This window comes from Microtus ochrogaster, chromosome 10, assembly GCF_000317375.1.
Source record: "Microtus ochrogaster isolate Prairie Vole_2 chromosome 10, MicOch1.0, whole genome shotgun sequence".
NCBI classification, from domain to species: domain Eukaryota; kingdom Metazoa; phylum Chordata; class Mammalia; order Rodentia; family Cricetidae; genus Microtus; species Microtus ochrogaster.
Window position 1 is genome coordinate 22922261 of NC_022016.1, and position 27311 is coordinate 22949571.

Sequence of the window (27311 nt, forward strand, 5' to 3'; positions counted from 1 at the left end):
CTAAAAGTCAAGCTTCAGTGACTCACAAACTTCTAGGCTCAGAAAGGCTTGCCACAGCACATAGACCATGTCTTGAAGGTTCAGGCTGGCTCTGCCCCAGGGCTGCTGCTGTCCTTTTCTCTTGTCCAGTGGTGCTGGCATCTCCAGACTGCTGGAGCCCCTGAGCTGTGTGCCACCTTCACCAATAGCCTGTCCCGGGTTCTAGAGATTCTAGAGATTCTAACTCTACCACATGGTGCCAGGCTTCAGATGTGCTCTATGACCTTTTCACACCTTCAAAGCTGGTGTCACCTGGAAGACTCTTACACATTACCAAATATGGCAGCCAGTACAAAGTACAGACTTGGCTGTCTGGACCCTAGCATCTCTGTGCTGACGCCGAGGAAACATTTCCCTGAAGACTCTCCTCATTGATGCTGGTCTCTTCTTCATCACAGCTGATCCTTCATGCCCAGCTGACCAGAACCACAGATTATTAGACTATTGACACGTCATGATTGAGTCTTTCTGGGGCTCTAACTTCCCTCTGAAACTTGGCAAGTTAGGCTTCCATCGTCTTCACCGCTCCAGACATTCTTATCTTCCAAGCTTCAACATAGTGCCAATTGAGCTCTGAGCATTCAATGGCTTTTCTAGCCCAGTGTTTAAATGCTACCACTGTCCTCCCAAAAACATGTGGTCAAGACCATTGTGGCAGTTCCCAATACCTGATACCAATCATCTCTTAGGGCTTCTGTTACTGTTATAAAACGCCATGACAAAAATCAACTTGAGGAAGAAGTGAGTTCTTTAAACTTATAGCTTGTAATTCATCATCTAGGGAAATCAGGGTAGGAACTTGAGGCAGGAACCTAGAGGCAGGAGCTGAAATGGAGGCCTTGGGAGAGTGCTGTATACTGTTTTCTCACAGGCCAATATTGTAGGGGTATTTCCTTAATTGAAGTGTCCTCTTCCCAAATGACTCTGGATTGTTTTAAGTTGACATAACACTAGCCCTGCACGCCAACCACAGTTAACTATAACCTTGAGCTGTGATTCAAAATAAACTCTTCTCTAAGTTGCTTTGTTGAGTCTTTTATACCAGCAACATGTCAGTATCTAATTCACCTCCCGTAGGTCCTTTCCTAATAGCTGTATGCATAGTTTTCCGGCAACATGGGAACTCACTTCATGCCAACAGGAGCATCGCCTTCTCAAAGAGAGTCCATAGCCTTTTTCTAGAGCCTCACCTGATTAGAATAATATCAGTCAGGACATTCCTAACTGCAGGTTATTTGAAGAAGAGCTCTAATTACATTCACAGAATTTCTTCATAATTAATGTAACAATGCAACCCATTACAGTGTTAGCTCATTTTATAAACAAGGCTGGACACTGTGAGGAGCAGAGTGTTAGGACCTGCTTCATTATCTGAGAATTGTGCCTGCCACCTATTCATTACTTAAGAATGGTTCACACACACACACACACACACACACACACACACACACACACACAATTTCCTACAGTTGCTTAAAAAGTTTTCTTTCCCCTTTTTGAAGAATTTTTCAGTGTTTCATATTTTTAATTTAAATATAAAAATTTGATACAAAATTATGTGAGTGTAGGGTATCATATGGGATCTTGATTAAATTGTCTTAAATATATGTAGCTCAATCATTTCTCATTTCTTTATAGTATAAATATTGAAAATCCCCGCTATAGTCTTTTGAAATAATCAGTGAATTATCATGTTATAACCACCTACTGTACATACCCCATCTTCTTACTCCTATCCAGCTGAACTTTAGTACCCATTGTCGAACCTCTGCTCATCTCTTCCTTTCCCTTTTTCCTCAGGCTCGGTAACCACCATTCTGCTTCCACCTTCTGTGAGTTCAGCTTCATTGTAGATGCCACCTGTGAATGAAATCATGGAATACTCACACTCCGTGCCTGTGCTTTACCATTTTCCTGGGCAGACAGATTTCTGTTCACCCCAGCTTGGGTAGCTAGGACAGACCAAAGAGCATATAAACCAGGGGGTTAATATGGTCACATATAGGAACACGGGTGAGGAGCTCCCCGCAGTAGCATGGACAACATATCAGTGGCTACATCACTGAAGAAAATATTTCCTTCTCTCCCTTAACTCTCTGTATAAGCTCAAGAAGAAGGCATGACCCTGTGAGAACCTGTTTCCATTAACACTTAACTGTCATTAATTTCTCAACAAGGATAGGGCTTGTTGAGTCCCTCTCCTTTCTGTGATGTAAGGTTAGGATTCAGTTGTACGGCAGCCCATTGGGCAATAATTATAGTTAGTTAAACTTCCCAGGTCACAAAACATAATTAATTAATTAATTTAAATACCTGAAAGCAGATAGGACACTAGTTGGGAAGAGAAAGGGATTTGGTGGGAGGGGGACAAGATACATTATATACCTCTATCAAAACCTCCCAATAAGACCCATTCTTATCTATATTTAATATAGTAGGATTCACAGATGAGGAAAATGCATAGAAATATTGATTTGCTTAATAAAAAGATAAATAAATAGCAACAAAATTTTTGTTAAAAAAAAAATCACAAGTTGTCCTTAAAGGCACCAGGGAGCTAAGCTAAGTACTATGTGTTGAGCTTCAGATGGGGAAGCTATTGGCTGAAGGCGCTCTCACGACGGTGGCAGGCAGACTTGGGGTGTAGTAGGCAAGACTGACTTCAGGTGACATCACTGGAACACAAACTGAAGCTAAATCTTCTATTCTTAACAAACAGCTGAACTTTAGTCTGTTAGCATGAAGTACCCTGGTAGGAACTTCAGAGGAGGTAAAAACGTAGTGTGGGTTTAGGAAGTAGGGGAAAAGAGGCATGAAGGTAGGAGAAGGTTGGAGGTGGGGAAACAGGGAGAAGGGTTCTAGCTGTAGTCTCAGTGGAATATAAAAGTTTGCATTGAGTGAGTGACAGAAGAATGAAAATAAATATTTCATAATATAGAGAACTGGACATTGAATGGACATGGAGAATTAGTGAGAGGAACTAAGATTCAAGCATGGATTGTACCAAGAAAAGTCCCAGTTTTTTAAAAAATGGAGATCAAGTTTAAATTTAATTATTAAGGGCAATTCATAAATAAACATGTCCTAAAATATCTATAGAACCATGTAAAAAGATCATATGCTAAAATATGGCCAAATAGTTTTTAAGCTATTAAAACATATTGCCAATATTCTTTTGTCAAATCTTTGAAGGTCTGGGTGTGAATTTATTGTATTAAATGTTCATAGTTACAGTGTGTGCTGATATATACGAAGACATACTTAAACATGAATGTATTGGAAGAGTTTCTGTAAGTTGTGCTTACATATAGTTTTCAATATAGCATATCACATGTTTATATTACCATACAATTTAACTTCTTGGCAACATCATTTGCTACTCCTAATTGGAATTCATAACAAGGAAGGATCTTTTCCTCAGAGGGAGCTCAGAATCATTTTGTGTAATTGTTCCTTGTGTAAGACTGCTATTTTATAAGGTTTGCGGGGGGGGGGGAGAAACATGGCACAGCTACTCACAGAGTGCTCCGAGTTGTTCTGCTTGCACAATTTGATGCTGTTCTGCTGACTAGACTGACAAAGGAGAAGGACAAACATTAAGGTGGTATTTCTTCACTCCTTCTTGATTTAACAACAATATGCTTTTAAATGTCAGATGTAGGAAGTTCAGCGTGATTTTATCTCAACATCACAGTTAAGATGATCAATAATCAACCAAGTAGATCAAACTGAGTGAGTTTGTTTGCATGCTATTTATTTTAACTACAGCCCTAACAAGCCTCATCTGCTAATTGGACTTTGCATTTCTGTTGCTAAATGAGAAGTGTTTTGGCTGCTACAGAGGGCAGTAAGATCTACCCAGTGGAATACACACTAACATCTGTTCTCCTGTCCTGCTCCAGCTTGACTCCTAACAAGTACAGCCGCCCAGAAGTCAGAGCTGGCAAATCTGTGTTGAGCACGTCTGGCTCACTCGTGTGTGTGAGACCAAAGCAATGGGCACCATGAGAAAGGCCAACCTGTACAGTTTATACTCACAATCATAGATTAGCTCTAATCACCTTCATATCTTTCTCTTTTAAAGAAGCTTACTCTTGATTTGGCTGGACTTCAAAAAGAAAAAGAAGATTTGCTAAAGAAATTGGAGTCTTCATCTGACATCACAAGCTTGGCTGAAGAAGTTTCTAGAGCAATAGCCCCACAGATACGTGTTACCACACTGGGCCCTTCACGGAGCATGGATTTGGAAATGAAGCAATTACAGTGTAAACTAAAGGTATACAGTATGTTAGGGACAAAAACATCTCGTGAACCACTAAATCCTTAAAGGGTTATTTAATTGATTCTAATGAGCTCAGTAAAGGTCACCATGATACAATATTTCAAAAGCATGAATATTGCATCTGACTTAGTCATTCAAGGATTCTCTTTCTGTTGCTACTTGATTTTCTCCTTTTCATAGACTAATAAGCACCGTGGCCTACCTTAGGAGCTCATGGAAAGCAGCCACGATCTACTCTAATCTTCAACTCCTGGCTGCTCACTGTAGTGCCATTTCAAATGTATGTTAATAAACGAAGCCTGCCTGACGATCTGGGAGTAAAGCTGTCCCACTGGTCAGCCTTACAGACCAGGTTGTGGTAACACACACCTTAATGCCAGTAGCCACAGTGACACACACCTTTAATCCCAGTGGCCACCTAGTTGCCATAGAAATCTGGTAAATGCCTTTAATCCCAGTGGTGCACGCCTTTGGTCCCAGCCCTAGAAAGGACTATAAAACAGAGGAGGACGGCTCTCAGACACAGTCTCGGTGTGAGGTCGAGGGAAGAGCCAGTGGCTGGCTGTTTTGTTTTTCTGATCTTCAGGTTGAATCCCAATTTCTGACCCTGAGTTTTTAATCCTGCTTCAGCTCACCACATCTTGGTCCAGATGAACAGAATCCTTTGAAACATATTGTAGCAAGAAAATAAGAATTGTTTTCCTCTATGTTTGCTACTAATTTAATTATTTAGTTGTTGGTTGGAGATCAGAATGCAAATAAAACAAGTGTGGAAATGGGAAGGAAACAAAAAAACAAACAAAACCCACAAAGAGGGATTGTTCTAATTGTCCACAGCAAGATAAACTTGGAGGTGGGACTCCTAATCAGAGTTTTTTTTTATTCATAAAGAATTATATCTAACTTCCGATAATTTGGCAGTAACTTAAAAGTGAGGCTCAACTTAGTTTAAATAGAATTGTAAGAAATAAGATCTATGTTTAAAACAGAAAGTTTGTTTTTCTGCTTCTTAAAAGAAACTGATTATTTTTGCATCCTTAATTATTTTCTTCAGAGAGAATTGCTGGCTGGAAGCTGACAACCGTGGATCTAGCACCATGGCTGTGCTAAGCGTCACTGGCAGGGAAACTCTAGCTGTAGATGCATTGAGAGATTTGTAATTAGGATAACTGACTGCAGCAAAGCAGTAGGGTAGCACACTGTCAAACAGATGCGTAGCTATTCTCAGAGTATGGCTTTTTTGTTTTATTTTTTTCAAGACATGGTTTGTCTGTGTAGCCCGGGCTGTCCTGGAACTCACTCTGTAGACCTGGCTGGCCTTGAATGTGGAGATTCACCTACCTCTGCCTCTCAAGTGCTAAGATTAAAAGTGTGCACCAACTCCGCCCAGCTAGGAGTATGATGCTTTAAGCTGGGTTTAAGTGGAATAAATTAGGGTAAAAATGTAAGTCAACCATTGCTTACACTATTCATTAGTAATAATCAGCCATGAAACTTCCATTAATTTAGCTCCTTCTTAGGCAGCACCTTGAAACGGTTTTTACATTGAGAACATGCTAGAAATGTAAAGGAAAATTGTACACCTTTCAGAGCATGTGCATTCTCTTAAAATGTGTTTTCCCCAGGAATATAAATATGGTTTATAAATTGTTTCAGTGTTTAGGCTTCACGTACCTGAAGATGGGGGCAATACACTTGTCTTTAATCATATCCTGTAGAAATGTTTAGTTACAGTTCTTTTATATAGGCTAAGTAGTCTTGTTTACCTTTCACCAAGATAAAATATACTAGTAGAGCCAGTATCATCTGACTTCTAAATATGTTTAGTTGTAATACTTTAAGTTGAGCTATATTTGACATATTTGGTTTTGCTTGCTACAAATGTTCCAACAATTTCAAATTAAAATTTGAAATGTGGTCTAACATAAATTGCTCATATAAGTATCTGTGAGATAAGATATTTGCATCATACTTTTTATCTGTGTATGAATAAATATGCCTCGTTTCAGAAGGGAAGTGAGACAGAAAGGGAAAGCATAGAAGGCATGAGCAGCTGTGTGGTTGCTGGAGTCTGCACGTTTGAGCTCACTGTCGAGAGAGAAAAAGGAGAATGTTTACTTTCATCCTGTTTTAGGTTTTAGTATAGATATTTTTCTGGAAGAAATTTAAATATGTATTACTTTCTACTACTAAAAATTTGTTTCAATATTCTTTCAAATTAGTTTACTGAGACTGCTATAAGAAATTACCACTATTTTCTAGCTGGCTTAAACATTTCAGTCAGACCTGTGGCACATGACTTTAATACCAGCACTCTGGAGGCAGAGGCGGGTGGATCTCTTTGAATTCAAAGCCAGACTGGTCTACATGCTGAGTTTCAGTACAGCCAGAGCTACAGTAAGACCCTGTCTCAAAACCAACAAACAAACCAAAACGTTGGTTTTCTTAAGGGTCTGCAGGCCAGAAGAGCAAGATGAAAGTGTTGACTTTTTTTCCTCTTCTGTGTCTTTAGGAACAAGTTTTCAACATGCATATTAAAGAACAGGATGGATGTTTTAGGAAGAAATATTTAGAGCAGAGCAGAGCAGAGCAGAGCAGAGCAGAACAGAGAGAGAGAGAGAGAGAGAGAGAGAGAGAGAGAGAGAGAGAGAGAGAGAGAGAGAGATCCCAGCACTTAGGAGTCAGAGGTGGATGTCCAAGTTTGAGGCCAGCCTTTTCTACAGAGTGTGTTCCAGGACAGCCAGAGCTACACAGAGAAACTCTGTCTCAAAAAACAAAAATAAAAACAAAACAAAGTGTGGAAATGTTAGTATGGATATAAAATTGGAACATAAAAGGTCAGGGGGACCATTGAGAATAAAAGTAAACATATTACAATAGTCTCTAAAGGCCGTGTGACACTATATAGTGTGGTTATTAGTAATATACTGTGTATAATTCACATGGATATTATTAACTAAATTAGGGATCATTCCAGAATGATTTGTTTTGTTTTTTAGAAAGAATTTAATATAAGTACAGTTTTAATCTTTTGTCAAATTCACTACTTTGAAGCAATTTATTCTGGCAATGTTATAAATATTACATATCACTATAAATATGCAATATGCCCCATTGAATTATTTGAGTTTTAAAAATTTATATAAAATTAAAATTATTTGAAAATTTAAATTTACACATGCTACATTTAAAGTTGGTCTGATGAAATTAACTCGTATTTACCTTAATAATATCATCTTTTCAAATTAAAAAAAATTATCACCAAGCATTTAAATTGAGGAATAGTTATAATAAAAATAATTTATTGTAATTTTGAACTATTAGTGAGAAATTGATGAGATGGCTCAGAGTAAAGATGTTTGTATAGAAACCCGATGTCCTGAGTTTGAGCCCCAAGAATTAAATAGCAGAAGGAAAGAACCACCTGCTGCAGGCTATCCTGTTTCCCCTACAAAGGCACTGCGTGCACGAGTGTACACACACACAAAAAAAAAAATATTAGTGTAATTTCTGTTTAACTATTTTTAAATTGCAGCTTATTATTTTCTATTTGTTTTACACTTTCTGAACTTAGAAACAGATGTGTTAATTTGAGTACGTATTAACAACATCTTATGAATGGGTAAACTAAAATACCAACAAGACTAAGTGGTGTTTCAGATTAGATCTTTAACTGAAACTCAAGTCGAGGTGCAAGCTAGCTGTCTTGATACTGTGGCTTCTGGATGCCTAGGTGTGAATAACAAGGAACACCTCAAATACCCAATCCACTTTGAAACATCCAGTAACTGTGAATAAATTCTTAAGTGATAATATACTACTTTTTAGTAAGTTCAAGCAAAGTGGAATGCAGTTTTAATAAGATTTGCTCATCCAGCGTTCTTGAACAGATTGTCTCACATTTTAGCCAACTACAATTTAGTGTGCATCATTTCTTTCCTGTTCACTCCTGGGCTTGTCGTATGTTTGCTGTCTTAGTGTTTGTGTGCCAGGCTGGAAGATGCAGCACAGCCCTCACACCCGATTCCCTCAGGCGCTCAGCTGGCTGTCAGCTGCAGCACCTCAGTGCCCTTCGTGTGCCCTTGAAACTGCCTTCCTGTGAGGTGATTCAGGATGGCAAAGGCAGAAGCCCCTGGGCTTTGAGGGCTGAAGTTTAAACTTCGCTTCAGCCATGTTCTCTTGGTGAAAGCAATTCAAAGATGAGACCAGATCCGAAGAACTGGCAAACAGCTGCCATGCTTTGTAGGGGAGCAGCAAGTTTTCTGTGGTAAAATTTAATTTATTACAGCTTGTGAGTAAATCTATCATTTATTTTAAGTGATCTTACTGAGCCTTTAAGACTCTTGGTTACATAATTTCATTTTACTCCCAGCAATTCCTATTTCCCACTAAAATGTTTGAGTCCTGTACTATTGCTCATATTCCTGTATGGTCTGGCAGGCCTTATAATAATTTTACTATAAATATGTTATCTTTATGTGAAATATAAAAACAAGTAAAACCCTTGACAGTACATATTGGTCATTGTTAGCATAATTAAACAAATGGGTCACTCTTTCTCAAAGCAATGCCTCTTGTCTTGGATCAAGATGGAAAGGTAAATGAAGTTTTTTATTTTTTCCAGAATGCAACTAATGAGCTCACTAAACAGTCATCCAATGTGAAGTCTCTGAAACTGGAGCTCCTAGCGAAAGAAGATCACATAAAGGAGATGCATGAAAAGTAGGCTTTCCTATTTCTATCTATTGTATTTGGTGCCCCCTAGTGGTTGTCCTGTCTCCTTGCTAGTCCACTCCAAAACACAACGCCAGTGTTTCACAACAGAATTTTACTTTTTACAGGTCAGGGAACCCTGATGGCTCTTCAAGCTGATGAGGGAGAGGGACTTGATCGGGGGAGGGGGAGGGAAATGGGAGGTGGTGGCGGGTAGGAGGCAGAAATCCTCAATTAATAAATAAATTTTTTAAAAAAAGATTATGGGTTTTCCTTAGAACACTTGTAATGATTTATTTATTCTTATTTTATGTGTATTGCTGTTTTGTTTGCTTGTGCATCTGTCTGGATATCAGATCCCCTAGAACTGGAGCTACAGACAGTTCTGAACTGTCATGTGAATCCAGGTCCTCTGGAAGAGCAAGCAGCCAGGGCTTTTAACCACTGCTCCATCTCTCCAGCCCTTAAGATCATGTCTAAGCCTACATAATATGGAATTTTAAAGACTAAAACATATAGCATGATTGATGACCATCTGGTAGCTATTTTTAATTCGAGTAAAATATTAAAACTAAAACTAGATTTTACTTAGCATAATTTAAATAAATATAAATTAATGACTTTAAATAATTCTACAGTTGTGAGTTCTTAAACTAAGAGATTATATAGATTGGTGCTTGTCTAGAGTTAATTCCTAGGTTTATAAAGCCAAGGTCAAATGTGGAAGTTTTGTTTATTTATAAAATAGCAAGGGTTTCTTTGTATATATCATTTTAAAGGAGTTTAAATACCCTTTCATACTGAGTGACAGTGTTCCTCTTTCTCTGCATTTGCAACGTTAGTAAAGCTTTCATGCGATGAGATGTTTAGATAGAACACACCGTTGATAAATTTCTCATTTGCCTACTTGTAGGCAGAATTATGAGTGAGGCTATACTTAGCATGATATTAATAAATAAAACTTACACAGAGGATTGATAGCTGAGTGTAGTGGCTTGTACCTATAATTCCAGTGTGAGGAAGACCAAAGCAAGCGGATGGCCAAAAAGTTGAAACCAGCCTGGGCTACAGTGCAAAGCCCTCTCTCCCCAAGTCCTCCAAATAAAATACATTCTTATTTTTACCTGAAAATGCCTCAGGTTAGAGATCAAAGGCAGTGTTGCTTAGTGGTCACTGTTGAGAAGTCCAGGGGAAAACACTGAGTCCTGGGTCCTTTGTCCACTGGCGCTACACTTGTATCCAATAGTCTTAAATTATGAAGGTCCTCTGAAAAATAACTCAATATACAGAAATTTATAATAACAGCTATGTATAAAAGGATCTAATTCTTCTTAGCTGTTGTCACTCAGATCCTCAGCAAATTACACGATGAGGAGTAGATTTCACTGAAGTTACCATTTTATAATAATCGCCTTCTTAAACTAAACTGACAGGTGAGTTCAATTGCAATTACTGAGTTAAACAGTGCCTAATTTTAGTTCCTTTGCATCTTATAAGATTTTACCCAAATTACAGTATTGTTTCTTAACATCGCTAGAATTTTGGGTATCTCTGTCACTTTATTTCTAAGCAATTCAAAAATGTAATTTAAGTATAATCTAAGTTTTTATAAATTATATAAATTATAATGATCTCAGTTAATCATCCTTTTACTATAATGCAAATATGTAATAGTAACAAGTTCACAAGCAGATTATGAGTTTTAACAAAACATGATACTTAGGTACTTATTTCAAGGCAGTTCTATTTTACTAACATAGTGGCATTAAAATCAGATTTTCAAAACTACCAGTAGGCATGACCATGGATACAGTGTGTCAGGATATTTCTACCCCTGTTAAAGTCTTTTCTCCTCTAGGACATCTCGAATGGAGAGAGATATAACCATGAAAAGACACCTGATCGAGGACTTGAAATTTCGACAGAAAGTAAATTCCGAAAACAATGAGAGTTTTAACGAAATGTTAGAAAGTCTTGAAAAAAAGGTGCCAGTTTTTTTGTGTTTGCTGACAAATTATTTTTATTGCTTTAATTTTAACATAAATATTCAGTACTAAACAGCTATGTAAAATACTTGCAAGATTTATATTGACAGTTATAACATTATGCTATTTTTATTTGTTTGAGAATTCAAGACTCCAAAATTCCACACATAATACACACAAAGTCTGCCTGTTTGTGTGCTGTCCTGCAGGAAGACATTTAATTTTTTTAAAAAAATTCTAGAAATTTTGTTCTATATAATAATGTCCTATTTATTATTTTACATTATTTAAACCTACAGTTTATAAGGAGAAAATCAGGTTAATGCGCCAATGTAACTATTATGCCAAATTAGTTTATTTTACTTATAATTGTTTATTTATTAATGCCCTTAAAAACTATATTTTTTTCTTTTATACACTTAATTTAGTATACATGAGAGAGGAGGTTTTTTTTTAAAGGTAGTTATATAATATATGACCCTAAACTAAAAAGGGTTTGTTTAAAAGTCTTTTGAATGCTATGCAACGGGCAAAAGCTTTACATTTTTTATTTCTATTGATGCTTTGCCTGTATGTATGTATGTGTGCCACATGCATGCCTGGTATCCGTGTAGGTCACAGAGGGTGTCAGATCCCCTGGAGCTGAAGTTGACACATGTGGGCCCTGGGGACTGAAGCTATGTCATCTGCAAGAGCAACACGGTCTTTCAACCGCGCCCTCTCTTCACCCCCTCACTTCACTCTCCCTTCAGTCATTTTAGGTAGAGCTTATTTAGATGATCATTTCTTTAGTGGCATTAAATTCCAAGTGAAAACATTTCTTCTGTTGTTCTTTGAGCTGTGTAAAGAAAGTTGTTACTATTCTATTATACATATCATGCATTTTATGACATTTTAGATTGGTTATTGACTCAAGAATTGTTAGTTTCTTCATAACAGGAATACTACAAGTAGACCACTTGAATTTGATAAAATTGTTGAGACAGTGAACACAATTGGACTCATTCAGTTTCTGAGGAAACAATACACGGTACTACTCTAACACATTTACTAACAGTAATTACCTCTCCACTTGTACTGCAGGTGAAGACATTAACTGAAGAATGTTCCAACAAGAAAATATCAGTTGATTCCCTAAAACAAAGACTTAATGTTGCTATGAAGGAGAAGTCACAATATGAACAGATGTATCAGAAAACTAAAGAGGAGTTAGATAAAAAGGTATGCTTCTGCACATTCAGGAGGAGATTCAAATACAGGGAACAATTCTCATTTTTAATGCTGTCATCCCTTTTCTCCCTAAATCAACATGAACTGCTGATAACACCACATAATTATAGACAGTATTATATCACTATGTGAGACACCACCAGACTTTGTTTTTACGTTAATGATTGTGCTTTATTAGCAAAGTAAAGAAAAACAAGGATTACCTTTACCCCAAATAAAAGTAATTTGCAAGTATAGAATAATGAAACCTTTTTCTTGTCTGAGCTGTATAACTTGTGTTCCTACTATGTTTATGAAATATTTTTCTATTTTGTGAATGTCACCTGTTGCAGGAACTTAAGCTGAGTCTCCTCATCTCAAAAATAAATGAAACAGAAACAGCAATGGCACAGATTGAGACAGCAGCATCGGAACAGCTCCAAAGCTTAGCCCTGCAGAGCGAACAGGTCCTGGAAGGTGCGCAGAAGAAACTGCTGGCAGCCAATGAAAAACTAGAAGAGTTCACCACCTTTGTGAAGGTTTGAGTCATTGATGCCTTACTCACCTGCACTTACTTCAGGCAGAGGCCTTGTCCTCCTCCTGAGGATTTGGCAGAAACATCAAGTTCCTTGCTTTTAGTAGTGCTGATGTTATTGTTTGGAATGACCTCACTATATATAGCTATATATATACAGCTCAGCTGAGCTCAGTCTGCAGATTCTCTTGCCTCTACCCCATGAGCATTACAGGTATGCTCCTGGCTTTCTTCATGCTTCACAAATCCACAAAACCTTTCCTCCTACCTCATAGGCACACTGTTCAAAATTTCTCTGTAACAAAATTTATGGTTTGTTTTAAATTATTTACCCCATTGTTAATATTTCTTTCTTGGTTTAATAATGAAATTATAGTAGTCAAGTAATAAAGATAGATTTGAAATGAATTAAGTCATTTCCACCCTGTTTAAAAATCACCCAAGCAAGGACAAAGATACTTTCGTGTTCAGTTAAGCCAGAGAAACAGCAAAAACAGGAGAACATAAAGGCCACTGAAATGTCTGCACACACGTGCTGGCCCAGTTGTATTATCTAGATGCTACCTAAACTCTGAAGAACCCCAGAAAGATTTATGAATTGGCTGCACAAACAACCTACTAAGTGGTGATTGCTGGAGGAAGGGAAGATGCATTGAGCACCTGTCCTCCCTTACCTGTAGCAGCTGAGGAGATGTTCTGGATTCAGAACCAGCAGTCCTTGAGGCCAGAGAGTCTGTGATGGTTCTGCCCTCTTTAATCCCCTGTGCAGTGTCCATAACTCCATTCAGTGCCTTTTATTGTTGTCATGGAGTTAGTAAGCATCTATCACTGCTAACTAAACCATGGTGATGTCCTTAGTAGCAGGAACAATGTCTTATTAATCTGTATCTCCACAGCATGTACTGTAGTATCTCGAAAAGAACAGGCATGTAATAATGATCACTAAATTAAGTTTGCACTGGAAATGTGAAATCTTTATGGTAGTCCTCCTGACCTTCAGTGTTGTCTCTGAAATGATTTGCAGTGGGAAAGAAAGCCTGTTCTTCCTCCCACCCCCAACCACAGTTCACTCTCTTTCAGTCCCTGTTGAGCAAGGGCTTCTTCTCCTCCTCTCCCTGCAGATGGCATGAAAGGCAGCATCCGAGAATGCGGAAGCAGGGCTGAAAGGGAACACTGAAGGCAGTCATATTGCCTCAGTAGGTGTGCATTTTCCACTTATGAACTCTTCATAGAATGAAATTTTAAATGACTTTCTATAATGTTATATTACCATTCACTTCCTTCTTTGCCATGACCCACCATATTTTGAATCACTCATTTGCACCTCACTCTGTTGGCTGGAGAGATGGCACAGTGGTTAAGAGCACTTGCTGCCCTTTGCAGAGGATCTAAATGCAGGTCCCAGCACCCACACTGAGCTGCCCATAGCTGCCTCCAACTCCAGCTACTCAAGGACATACTGATCCTTAAAGGTGACATACTGGTCCTTTTGTACTAACTGACAGTGATGTAACTGATAAATGAATTTGAGATTGTTACAGATCCATGGATTTTTAATTTGAATAACATCTTAAAGAATATAATATAGGCTAGGCATATTGATGCCTTTAATCCTAGCACTCCGGAGGCACAGGCAAGAGGCTCTCTATTAAGTATAAGGTCAGTCTGGTCTACATAGGGTCCAGACCAGCCTGGCTGGCTACACGGTGATAGCCTATCTCGACAGAGGGTGTCATATAGCCCATGTGCAGTATTCTTTCAGAATTGTTACACTTGATTTAAGACACTTAGTATTTAGATCACCAACTTCACAATCATGTGATCTCTTGTGCTCAAACAAAATACACAATATTGGCCCTGAATCCACCGAATCATGGTCCCAATTGGTAGAACCTCAAATGTGCATTTGACAAATTAAGTGAATAGGACAAAGGTTTTAAATGGGAGCTAGAGAGATAGCTCAACAGTTAAGAGCACTAGTCTTATCAGCAGAGGGCATAAACTCAGTTCCAGGTACCCACGAGGAGGTTCATAACTATCTGTAAATCAAGTTCCAAGGGATCTTAAATCATCTTCTGACCTCCAAGGGCACCAGGCACACCTGTGGCACACAGACTTTTGTGCAGAAAGTTATAGAAGCATTGCCTTCTGCTTAACCATTGACAAAACCATATCTGTTTATCATTTAAAACTTAAAAATTCCCAATTTCCAATGATTAATTCGAAATTTGTTTTAATTGCATTTTATGATGGTGTGTGCTTGATACTAACATCATGTCTCTTTTTAAGTTTTATTAATCAAAGGCTACCAGCAGGCAAATACAGAAGTATTGGTCAAGACTGGGAAGTTGGGTCTTAGTTAAGGGGGACCAGCCTCTTCTCATCTTTACACAGGTGACTTAGGACTCGAAAGAGTTGCTCAGGGGCCACCAACTCAGATATCTTACCATCTGTGACTTCCCACCCTTCTGTGTTAGCTGTATTACATCTAAACTATCTTGTTATCAGTTTTAGACCTTTTGTAACGGAACATTATCCTGCATCTGTACTCTACTCCTTCTCACTGTTTTCCAACTTCTACCCATATTGATTTTGTTACTGACATTTCTTAAAGTCTACATCCCCCCAGAAGGACCTGCTATCTTTGTATCCCCTTTCAGAGTTAGCTAGGACCTTCTTCTGTATGGATCTTCCCTATAATCTTGTATCCAAGAGGACAGAGTTCACCTCTGCTCCATACTAGCGTTGTGATCTCAGGAAACTGATCTAATTCTCTGTTCCTTAAGTTTCCTTCTCCATAAGATTATAATAATAGAGCATACACAGGGTTAGGGTTTGAATAAATCATAGCTAAAAGTTCATAATGGTGCTTGACAAACCAAAACTGCTCTGTAAGCATGAACTATTATTACTGATAGCAATGGTAAGAGAATAGTTGGCTTCCAATATGTTATGGTGTACAGTTAAAATCTAATTATAAACTTTTTCAATTATGTTTTGTTTCAGGTATATTATATACCCACCTTGGGCTATATAATATTTCTTTATAGTACTGTCAGCCAATAAGGCTCATTACATTCTTGAGGAATTGATCAGACAGACACACATATACATGGTGCCAGGATTATAGCCACTTTTCCTGTTAAAACTGTAAAGGCAAGAGCTATTCATAACTATATATAGTTCTTATGTAGATCATAATCACAATGCATTCTGCACAATGCTTGTTAGATATCATGTACACTAAACTACTTAATAAATATTATCAGTAGTTTTAATAGTACTAATGTTTGTTCTGGTCCTGTTGTGGAATCTGTGTTCCCTTTAGTCTTTTCGTTTATTTGTAGGGCACAACCAGATTATGGGAGAGGTGGAGTGGCCATCTGCTCTAGATCTAGTCTTGAATATGGAATTTTGCCCTGGGGTGAAATCAAGTGCTTTGAGCATCTGGGCTGGATATGTGTGGCAGAGCTGAGGCTTTGAATTCTCCTAATAACTGGATAAAACACACGAGGGAAATTTCTAGAAGTATTTGCTCAGTTTGAGTCAGCCTTGATATATAGGCTTGTTAATGTGCTCATATGTGAGAGTCATATGCCAAGCACCATTTTCTCAGCTTTTGTTGTCGTTAACTAAAAGTATATACCAGCCAAGAGCAGTCTTAGCTGGAGAGTGGGCATGCTTTCATTATCAGTGTGTGCCTCTGTTTGGGAAGATTCAGTAGGTGCTCAGTGCGTACGCACTTCTTTTTTAGTGTGCTCATTTGTTGAACATTCCAAATTTACATTTATATTTGCAATGCTTAATACTTAGGCAGTGATCTGTTCGCTTAATTATGAGTGTTAAACACTTCTGTAATAAAGTTCACCCCAAATTCACACTTAATCTTTGTCTCACTGTAGGATAATTAGAGCTTTGAGAAGGAAAAGTTCTTACTATGAATATATTAACAGGTGAACTTGAAACTATATAAAGTATACCTCAGTAAAGCTGTTTACATACTGTTGAGACACAGGTACATTTCTGAATTTCTTGTCAACCTAGCAGCGCCTTGGGATTCTCCTAGAGAAGAAGGCCAATCACCTGACACATCCCCCACCTTGGGCTGCCAGAACTAGGATTTCAAGCCTCTTCACCAATTTTCAAAAAGCTGCTTTAAATGCGTTATTTCTTCAGGAAACCATGATAAGGATGGTGGCTCTAGTGTCTCCAAGTGGCCCTGCCCTACATTGAACTTCACTGGAAGGAAAGTGCAGTCAGTCATTAGTACAGGGCAGCTCAAGAATGTATGTTGTCGGCTAATCCAGTCAAGGCTCGTGATGAAGAAAGACTAGAAAATGTTAAGAAAATAAAGCCAGAGAACTAGATATACTTAGAATGCACTATAATAGTTTGCTGCTTCCTGAACATACAGTGCATCGTCATAACTGAAAAGAGACTAGCTGGAAGTGGACATGTCTGTCCAAGGAAGTGTTCTCAATTTGAAAATGTCTTCTGATGCTGGGACAATTGGTGAGCATCATGAAGGACAAGGAAGTATTTCATATTGCTAATATGGCTAATTTTCAAATAGGAAAGTGAATCATCTCCCACATAGTCTAGTGGTTAGGATTCCTGATTTTCAAATAGGAAAGTGATCCTAACATGTTCCTAACAACATAGTAAGCAAAACTTGAAGGAAGTGTGGAAATACACAAAGAAATTGATGAGATCCTAGTAAACCCTGCTTTCCCAGAGTGTGTTTGTTCTATAGTATACTCAAGAATGAGTAATTCAAAATAGACAAAATATAAAGATGCTTTCTTTTCAAATTATCTACAGCATTCTCAAATGCTGTTTTACATCTTTACTCAACAAATTCATAAAAGCAAAAATTATTTTCACTATCTACCATGAATATAGTATATATAATTATGACTTAACAAAATAGTGTTAAATATATCTCTACCTAAATATATCTACCTAAAAATTTTCAAATTCTGTGATTTAGGAGTAAGGTGGCCCTAAAACTTTTATTTTCTAAGATAGTTTCAAACAGAAGTGTGAGAATATGAAAATTAATATTGAATATAAGATGCTAGAAAAGGAAGACAAAGGAATTAGAACTAGGGAGTTATATTACTTTTCTTGCTGCCTCAACAAGATGCCTGACAGAAGCAGCTTAGGGGAGGAAGGAAGGATTTACTTTGGTTTCCAGGCTGTGAGTAGTTCTGTCTTAAGTGTTTTGAAATACCACCATGCTGCTTTCCATAGTAGCTGGACAGGTTTCAATTCCTGCATTTCCCCATGCCCTGCTAACATTTGATGAGAGCCCTTTAGCTGTAAACTGAAAAGTTTTAATTTGCATTTCACTGATAGCTAAAGATGTTGTATATGTTTTTAAATTATTTACCTTGGTAATTTGTATTTCTTCTTTTGAGAACTGTTTGTTCAGTTCATTAACTCAGTTATAGTTGGATGATCAATTATTTTTTTTTGTGTTGTTAAGCTTGTTTTGTTTGCTTATCTGTGAGTTAAGGACACATGTTTATCACCTCTTGTTAGGGATTATGCTAGTTTACATATGAATGATTGTAGATTCCCCTCCCTAACCATGACTTCACCAGCACTGAGTAGTAAGCCAGGTTTCCAGTACCAGTCATGGCTTATCTCTTGTTAAGTGGCTTGAGTCCGATTAGAGTGGTACGTGTGCCACATTTGTACCATAGGGTTCTTGTGCTGTGCTGATTGTTGGAGTAGTTCACAGACATCATAGCTGGGCAGGACTGTTGGGTGGCTCATTCCGTTGGAAGCTTACATGGCCCCTCCTGGTACCATGCAAGCCTGTCCTCAGGGAGAAGGCATTTAGTTCAGTGTCAGTTCAGGGGTCTCTGGCCCTGTTTCTAAAGTGTATGGTGTCTTTAGCAGGAGGGACTTACTTTCTACCTCTGGGTGATAACCAATGGCAACAGTAATAGGCTGTATGTTCTGTAAGTCTTTTGGACAATTCTGACCAACAACTCAAAAGAGGGTTCCTTATGGTTAGTATTGAAATTTTGTTGTTGTTGTTGTTGTTGTTGTTGTTGTTAGGTGGTCTTGCTCTTAAGGAAAGAAATACTGTCAGCCTGTGTATATTTATACACAGAATTATATGTATTGTGTGTGTGTGTTTGTGTCTAATATTTACAACCCCACCCATCTATAGAAAAGCCTGACTGAGAGACCCTATAATGACCTGACCAAACACAGAGTAAAGTCAGAATATTTGTCCCTATAGAAAACAAAGCTGTGACTCCATCTATCCAAGTGTGGAGCATTTGAGACATTGCCTGATTATGGGACCAGTACAACCTCACTTGAATGCAAAATCTACCCACCAACAACATGTGACCAGAGAGTGCAACCTTGCTCTTTCAAATCAGAAGCCAGCCCTATATTTCAAGCCTAACCTGTATATTAGAAGTCTAACCATTGGAACTACATGGCCAAGGAACAAGGCCTGTAGCTTAGAATTTACAGCAGTCAGTACCCCAGCAAGTGACCATGTCTGAATGCAAAACCCATCCAGCAGCCCTCCCCTACCCCAAAGAATGTGTAGCATCATTACCAAACTAAGAGATGCTGACAGCAAGCACCCCACACACTGATGCCAATGCATGCCCGTCTGGATTGATTGGTTAATGCTTTTCTTTACAAAAGCAATCCGTGAAGTCTAAGTGGTTTCTTCCTAAAACATGAAAACATTAAAGGAATTGACAGGGTCGTGAGAAATCGGGAGACATGATGCAGTCCCACCCACCTGACTTAACAAAGAGACACACCTACCAGCAGAGGAGCAATTCAGATAAGTCCTCTCAGATAAATGAAGGAAGTACAAGATAACATGACAGGGAACAGATGAAATTAGGAATCCTACAGTGGCAACAGTGTATTCAGAAAATGTAAATATTGAAGAGGAAATTAATTTGTGTTATTCATATTCTTTCCTTTTAATATATGATTTTCAAATTTAAAAATTTTCCAAAATGGAATATATTATTATTTCTATATGAATGGTGTTTATAAAGACAAAATATCAGGGCTGGGAAATGGTTGAGTGGGTAAGAGTGCTTGTTCTGCAAGCGTGAGGCTCTTGGGTGTAATCTCCAGCACCCGTTAGTAGTGGCCCATGCTGTACATTGAGAGCCAGCAAACAGGCAAGTCCCATAGCTCACCTTACAGTGCCTACCAGAAATGGTGAGCTTCTGATTCAGTGGAAGACAATGGTTCAAGGCAATAGGACAGCAATAAAGACATCTGGAGTCATGTACTGACCTCTACATGCATGTACACAGACAGACACATTCTCATACACATGTGCGTGTACCACATACAACACATGTATTGGTATATGTCTATGTGCTATATGTATATATTGGAGTGTATGTGCACGCAACATATGTGTGTGCATGTGTGCATGTTTGTGTTATACTAAAAGAAAATGAAGCTGATATCAATTACAGAGACATTTCTGTGGAGAAAAATAATTACAGAGGCAATATAAAACTGAACTAAAAATTTCAATAAAAGACTTCAGTAGCATATTCCAAAAAGCATAAGAAGTTCCCCTGAACTGAAGGATAGGTCATTTAAAATTACACAGAGAAATAAAGAGCTTTTCAATGAAAAGGTAAAGAAAATCATAAGATTTATGAGACACCATCAAATTAAATATATGTATGATGGGAATTTTAGAACAGATATAAAGGGACATAAAAACTATTTAAAGAAATAATAGCAGAAAGCTTCCTGAATTTGGAGAAAGAGAGGTGTGCAGATTCATAGATGAAAAGATATTTCCAAAAGACTGAGCACAAAAGGTATAAATGAGGGAGTCTATAATTAAATTGTCAAAGGCATACACAAAGAAAATGTTGGAAGAGGAAGAAACTGTTAAACATCATATATAAGAATCCCTTGTAAGAAAGAACACACCCATAAGACTGCCAAAATCTGCTCACAGAAGCCTTGATGATCAGGAGAATACAGGATGTTTTCAAATAGTGAAAGTAAAAACTGCCAGCCAAGAATACTGTAGTCAACAAAGGCTGCCCCAGTGAGCTGACATGGAGAGTCTGTGCCTCCCTAGGAATGCTGCCCAGAGTTCCTTAAGTGGAGATAAAGAACTCTAAATAATAAAGTTGAAACAAACTCAAGTCAGGATTCTCAAGCTTTACCAATAGGGTTGCAAAAATGACTTTGCATTATGGCATAAAATAAAGCACTTAGAAACTAAATGACAAAATTTTTCTCTTAGATATATAATTGAAACATATTTGTAAATTGTAATATCCAATGAGCAGTGTCATCTCTATGTGATCCTTATTGCCATGCTGTTAACAGCTGAATAGGAAGCTACAATTACAAAGTATTTTATGAAGCCACAAAGTATTGACAAAGGAAGTTCTAAAGTGGAAATACAGAAGATTAAGAAATATCTCAAAGCATATGCAACAACAGAAAAGTCAAGGGAAAACACCAAGAATGGAAGAAAGAATAATGGATAGTAGAACAAAGAGTTATAAAACAATTAACAAAATGGAAATAGTAAATATGTTACCCGATAATATTTATTTTAAATGTAAATAGACTAAACTCTGATCAGAAGGTGTCTGGTGGCTGAACAGATTTTTCTTTTTTCTTTCGTTTTGAAAGTATGATCTAGTGATCATACAAAAGACTCAATTTAGCTATCAAGGCACACCTAACTGAAAATGAAGAGATAGTAAAAGATATTCCATACAAATGTGAGAATGTAAGTGGCTGAGTTTATAACATGATAGAGTTTAGTTAATAAACAGTCAAAATGGAAATGACAAAAACAGTTATAGATATTTGTTCACCAAATGTTGGTGCATCTAAGTATATAATGGAGATACTAAGAGCAGAGGAGGAAAGAAACCCAAAGAAGAATGGTGACCCTCTCAGAGGTAGCCCCTCTGAACAGTGAATGCATAAGCAGCAGAACTGAGCAACATCAGCACCCTGTGGTCCTCACAGACATATGCAGAACCTTCCACAGGACAGGCAAATGTGAAGCCACAAAAAACAACTCTTAAAGGTTCAAAAGGTTAAAGTCATAGGAAGCATCTTTTCTAACTCTATTTGTGTAAAAATGCAAATCATCCATGAAAGGAAAATTCATGAATATGTGGAAGGTAAGATTTTGGCCCCAAAAGCTAATAGGACTAATTATAAAGTAGAGAGAAATAAAAAAAAAATGAGACAAGTGAGGATGGAAACACAACCTATTACATGTATGAAATGCAAAAACTGTGGTTTTGAGAGGAGAGATTACAGCTGTAAATAATTTAACAAAAGGGTTCTCAAGTGTACAGTCTAACTTTAAACATTGAAGAGCAAGGAAAGAATAATTGGGCCCGAAGTTAATAGGAGGAAGAGACTAGTACACACTAGGAAAGAAACAATTCAGGTAAAAAGAATAGAAAACAAAGCAAAGATCAGTGAAACCAAGCTAATTTTTTAAATATAAAATTGGTGAATGTCTATCTAGACTAATTAAGAAAAACAAAAGAGAAAGATTTATTATTCCAACTAGAAAATTATGACTAATAACCAAGAAGTGATCTGGATCATAAGAGAATACTCTGAACAATTATATGCTAAGAAGTTAGATAAGCTTTAATAAATGAGAATTCCTGAAAATCAACTACCACCAAGATCGAACCATGAAGAGTTACAATATCCAAATGAACAAGTAAGGCAATTGAGTCAGTAATCAGAACCCTCCTGGCAATTCCAGTGCCATATGGCTTCCCCACTGTCGGGCCAACATTTAAAGAAGAGTTAATGCCAGTTCTTGAACTCTTCCAAAAAATTAAAAAGGACAACACTTCCAAACTTCATTTACAAGGTCAGTATTACACTGAAAGCAAAGTTAGATGAGGACATGGTGAGGGGAAAATTAAATTCCAGTATCTCTCAAACATAGATACAAGAATTTCTAACAAAGTACTGGCAAGCCACATTAAAAATATCATAAAACCAGTTGAAATGGGATTTGGTCTGTGGATGGTTCAAATATGCAAATAAATACATATGAGATGCTAAATTAGCAGAATAAAACAAAAGTCATATTGTTTATCAATAGATACAGAAAAAGAATTTCATAAAATTTCATATCTTTTTATTTTAAAAAACTCAACACATTAGAGTGAGAAGATTTCTATATAATAAAACCTATAAGTTACAGAAATGCTTTTTTCGGTTAAATCAAGACCAAAGCAAAGGCTTAAATAAAGCTATAGAAATCACAAGGGAAAAGTAAAAATATCTCTGTTTGCAGATTGCACAGTTTTAGACATAAAAAAAAACATAGGTCTATTCCTCAAAAAAGATGAGTTCAATAGTGTCTGATAGTTCCAAAAGCCAATATATAAAATTTAGTTCTGTCTCTCTACACTAACAACAAACACTCTAACACAGAAATGAGAAAATAGCCATTTACAGTTACAGCAAAACAATAAAGGAAAAACTAGGAGTAACGCTTACCGAGAAAGAAAATGGAATCTTTTAACTGAAAAATGTTATTGATGAAATAAAATGAAAAATATAAATGGAAAATAGGCAATGTTCATGGATTGGAAGGACAAATATTGTTAAAATGTCTTATTGCCTAGTGTGTGTGTGTGTGTGTGTGTGTGTGTGTGTGTGTGTGTGCATGTATGTCTATGCACTTATGTATAATCATTCACTACAATTGTTATTAGTAGTCCTATTATATTTGAACAAAAATAGGAAAAACTTGGATGAAACCACAAAAGATGTTGACTTAACAAAGCAATGTTGAGCATGAAGAGCTAAGCTAGAGATATTATACTTTCTGGTTTGAAACTATATAACAAAGTTACAGTAATCAAACCTTCATGATATTGACATAAAAGAAAAAGCATAAACCACTGAACAGAGTAGAGTGATCATTAAGAAATCTATGTCTATATTATTAACTAATAAGTGACAGACAAGGAAAGCATGTGACAGTGAAAGTACTGTTTCTTCAATAAATGATACTAGGAAAACTGACCGACTAGGAATTAACCAGTGTCTCTTAGGGATTTTGTTGCTGTGAAGAGACACCATGACCAGAGCAATTCTTAGAAAGGAAACATTTAATTGGGGCAACTTGCTTACAATTTCAGAGGTTCAGTCCATTATCATCATGCTGAGGAGCATGGTAGCGTGCAGGCAGAGGAGGTGCTGGAGGAATAGCTGATGGTCCTACATCTTGCAGCAACAGGAAGTAGACTGACTCACTGGGCAGTTTTCTGACCATAGGAAACTTCAAAGCCAACCCCCACAATAGCACTCTTCCCGCAACAAGACGATACCCACTGCAGCAAAACCACACTTTCTCATAGTGTCACTTCCTCTGAGGTTATGGGGGCCAATTACATTCAAAGTACCGCAACCAAGAAAGGACATGAATGAAGTTGTTTAAGTAATGGCATATGCTTGACAAGAAGCAACTTCAGAGAGGTTTTGTTTGGACTCTCGGTCTAGGCTCAACTGTATCCTGGTGGTAAGGCTTAGCTGTGACAGCTCTTGACAGCTGTGACGACAGGTCAGAGGCATCTTACATCTCCAGGGGCCAAGGAAGAGAGAGTGACAAGAGGATTAGAGACAGGTTGTAACCTCCAATCCCGCCCCCAGTGGACGAGTTCCACCAGCTAGGCTCTACCTCCTAAAGGCTCTGTACCATCCTAAACACACTAGCTAGGAACCAAGTGTTCACCTTTACTTAGCTTATGAGGGATCCAAGCCATAACAGAAGGAAAATGCTATATACTTTGGCCTGGGTATAGCTTAGCCAAAGTTTACATTTAGTAAAAATTCATAAAACTATACCATTAAGATATATGTATTTAACTGTGCTGCAATTTGATCTCAGAAGAGCTAAAAATATTCATCTTTACTTAGTGATATACATGACAATGTATTTAGGGGCCAACCATAAATATACCTACCACCTGCATTGGGCTCTCAAAGCTATTCTTGTATCACAACACAGAACACAGAACTCTGATCATACAAAGTAAAATGTGCTCCCCCCATTTGCCCTTGGAGTGACATAAGCTAGCACTTCTTGATTTCTCAAAGGAAGAACTTGAAGATGTTTGCAGCATTGTTCTAGCGTCCTTCTATGTTTTCACCCCTCCCCTGTTTACACTGCATGATTTAATTGTACTGTTACTCTACTTGTTCTCAGGTTTTTCCAAAGAATGTCTATTTTTTGTAAAATATTACAGAAGTGACTTTTTCAGTGGCCATCTTTCATGAGCTGTATAACAATTAAACCCACCACGCAATGACCTATTATATTTACTATGCAAATAGTATGTTTACAGAGCAGTAGAACTATCTCATCAACTCAAGTGTGCTCTATCGTGATAACAGGTGGCAAGCTTGACCAACCAGACACCAGTTAGCACATCTAACAGTGAGTTTAGAGAGCAGTTCTTAATAAAGAAAGGTAGTTAAGAGGTGATTTAAGAGAGGTTTTTATTACAGAATGGAAATGAGTAGATAGCAGTCAATTCTCTTCCAAAATAAATAAAATCATGGTAACCTTAATAAAAATGATTTGCTAGTATGGTCACATTTTTATGGTTTGGCCACTTTGTCTTCATTATGACTTCCATATGAACCCATGTTCTTTCCAATATGTTTAAGGCTTTGGTCAAAGAGTTACAAAGTGATGTCCATAGGACCAGACATCAAATCAGAGAGCTTAAGAAGATGCAGAGAAACAGACATGCTTGTAAAACCTCAACCCATAAAGCACAGACCTTGGCAGCATCCATCCTGAACATTTCACGATCAGACCTCGAGGAAATACTGGACACAGAAGATGAAGTGGTAAGATAACTTACATAATCATTAATATAAAGCTTTCTGCACTTTTATCTAAATATATTGTTTGTTTTATAATTTGAATTTCATTTTATGGGATTATTGTCAAGTTGTCGAAGAAATGTATTTATAGTATAACCAACTCAATGCCTTTATAGAAATTCAATATATAATATAGAAATGAGTCCAATATGTAACAGGGGAGGAAAACAGGCATAAGAAGGAATTAGGAAGATTCATGTTGCTTGTTATACATATCAGTCTTCTTGTTTCTTCCTGTCTCCTCTATTCTCTTTAACTAATCATGTTATAGATCTTGTAGCCAGGGTTTTTGTCATTGTGTGTGTGTGTGTGTGTGTGTGTGTGTGGTTTGAAGCAAAGTCCTTATTATGTTGGTCAGGCTGGTCTCAAACTTCTAGACTCAAGTGATCCTCCTGCTTCAGCCTCTTGACCCTTTCAGACTACAGGTCTGTACCACCACATCAAGCAGTAATTATCTATTTTATTTTATGCATGTGAGTGCTTTGCCTTGATGTATGTATTTGTACCACATTCATACCTGGGGATAGAAGCAGGCATCAGGACCGTTGGAGCTCGAGTTATGGATAATGATGTACCACCACATTGGTGCTTGTAACCAACCCGCATCCTCTGCAGGAGAGTCAGACGCTCTTAACTGCTGAGTCCCCCCCCCCCTCCACCCAGACATCACTATTCCTAAGTCACCACTTTGACTGACTTACTTTAGGCAAGTCACCACTAATTTGATGAAAAATCTCTTATGTGGGATTTTTTTTTAGGTAACAAACTTATTGGCTTTCTTGGCTGAATCTATAATTATTTTGATAATCCTGTTTCTTGAAAATATTTATTGTTTTAAAATGTGTGTTTTAAAATCTACTCCTGTTGAGCAGTGGGCCCTGGAGGAATGATGCTCTTATCTATAGTATTCTTTAGCTCTATGAAGGATGCTTGTTCCTGAGATTAGAAGTCTTCAGTTATTTAATGACTGAAAATTTAAGACAGGATGATACCAAGATTATCCCAGTAAATATTTGCTCAACGATGAACTAAAGCAATAGTTTAAATATTTGTATGAGACCGTCCTCTATGAGATGCCTGCCCATTTGAGCATCTTAGAGATTTTTATTGCACAGAAGATCTATAGTGCAAAGATACTTAACTGCCAAGAATCTTTGGAAAAGGTCCAAAGGAATTCTGTAGAGATTACTTTCATCCTTTGGGTGAATGGGATGGTGAGCCACACTTTCCCCACTTCCCAGTCTCGCATTTGAGCCAGCATCTGTGACATTTTGCCTAACTCTGGACATGGAAGTAAAAGAATATTATCACATGTAGGATCAAACAAGGTACACGGGAGACAGCAGTGCCTAGCCAAGGGTCTTGGCTATGCTAGGTGCAGACTCCTAGTTAGAGTTTGGATTGATGGTGAACCCATGTGAAAGTATATGCGCTTGTGGCCGTGTGTTCTCTCTCTCTCTCTCTCTCTCTCTCTCTCTCTCTCTCTCTCTCTCTCTCTCTCTCTCTCTCTCTCTCTGTCTGTCTGTGTGTGTGTGTGTGTATGTAGGGTTGTTATGGCAATCAGGATTGGATTAGGGGCTATCTCTCCAGTATCTTATATTGCTCTTGCATTTTGATG

General features: G+C 37.6%; 1 protein-coding gene across 1 annotated transcript in view; it reads left to right on the plus strand.

Annotated features, from left to right (window-relative positions):
• Positions 1-27311, plus strand: part of Cntln (centlein) — a 259628-nt gene that overhangs the window by 218875 nt on the left and 13442 nt on the right. The window contains exons 20-25 of the mRNA XM_026782102.1: positions 4124-4315; positions 8946-9043; positions 10893-11019; positions 12103-12240; positions 12582-12767; positions 25472-25657. Of these exons, the coding sequence (XP_026637903.1) occupies positions 4124-4315; positions 8946-9043; positions 10893-11019; positions 12103-12240; positions 12582-12767; positions 25472-25657 (927 nt within the window). The remainder of the gene's footprint in view (positions 1-4123; positions 4316-8945; positions 9044-10892; positions 11020-12102; positions 12241-12581; positions 12768-25471; positions 25658-27311) is intronic.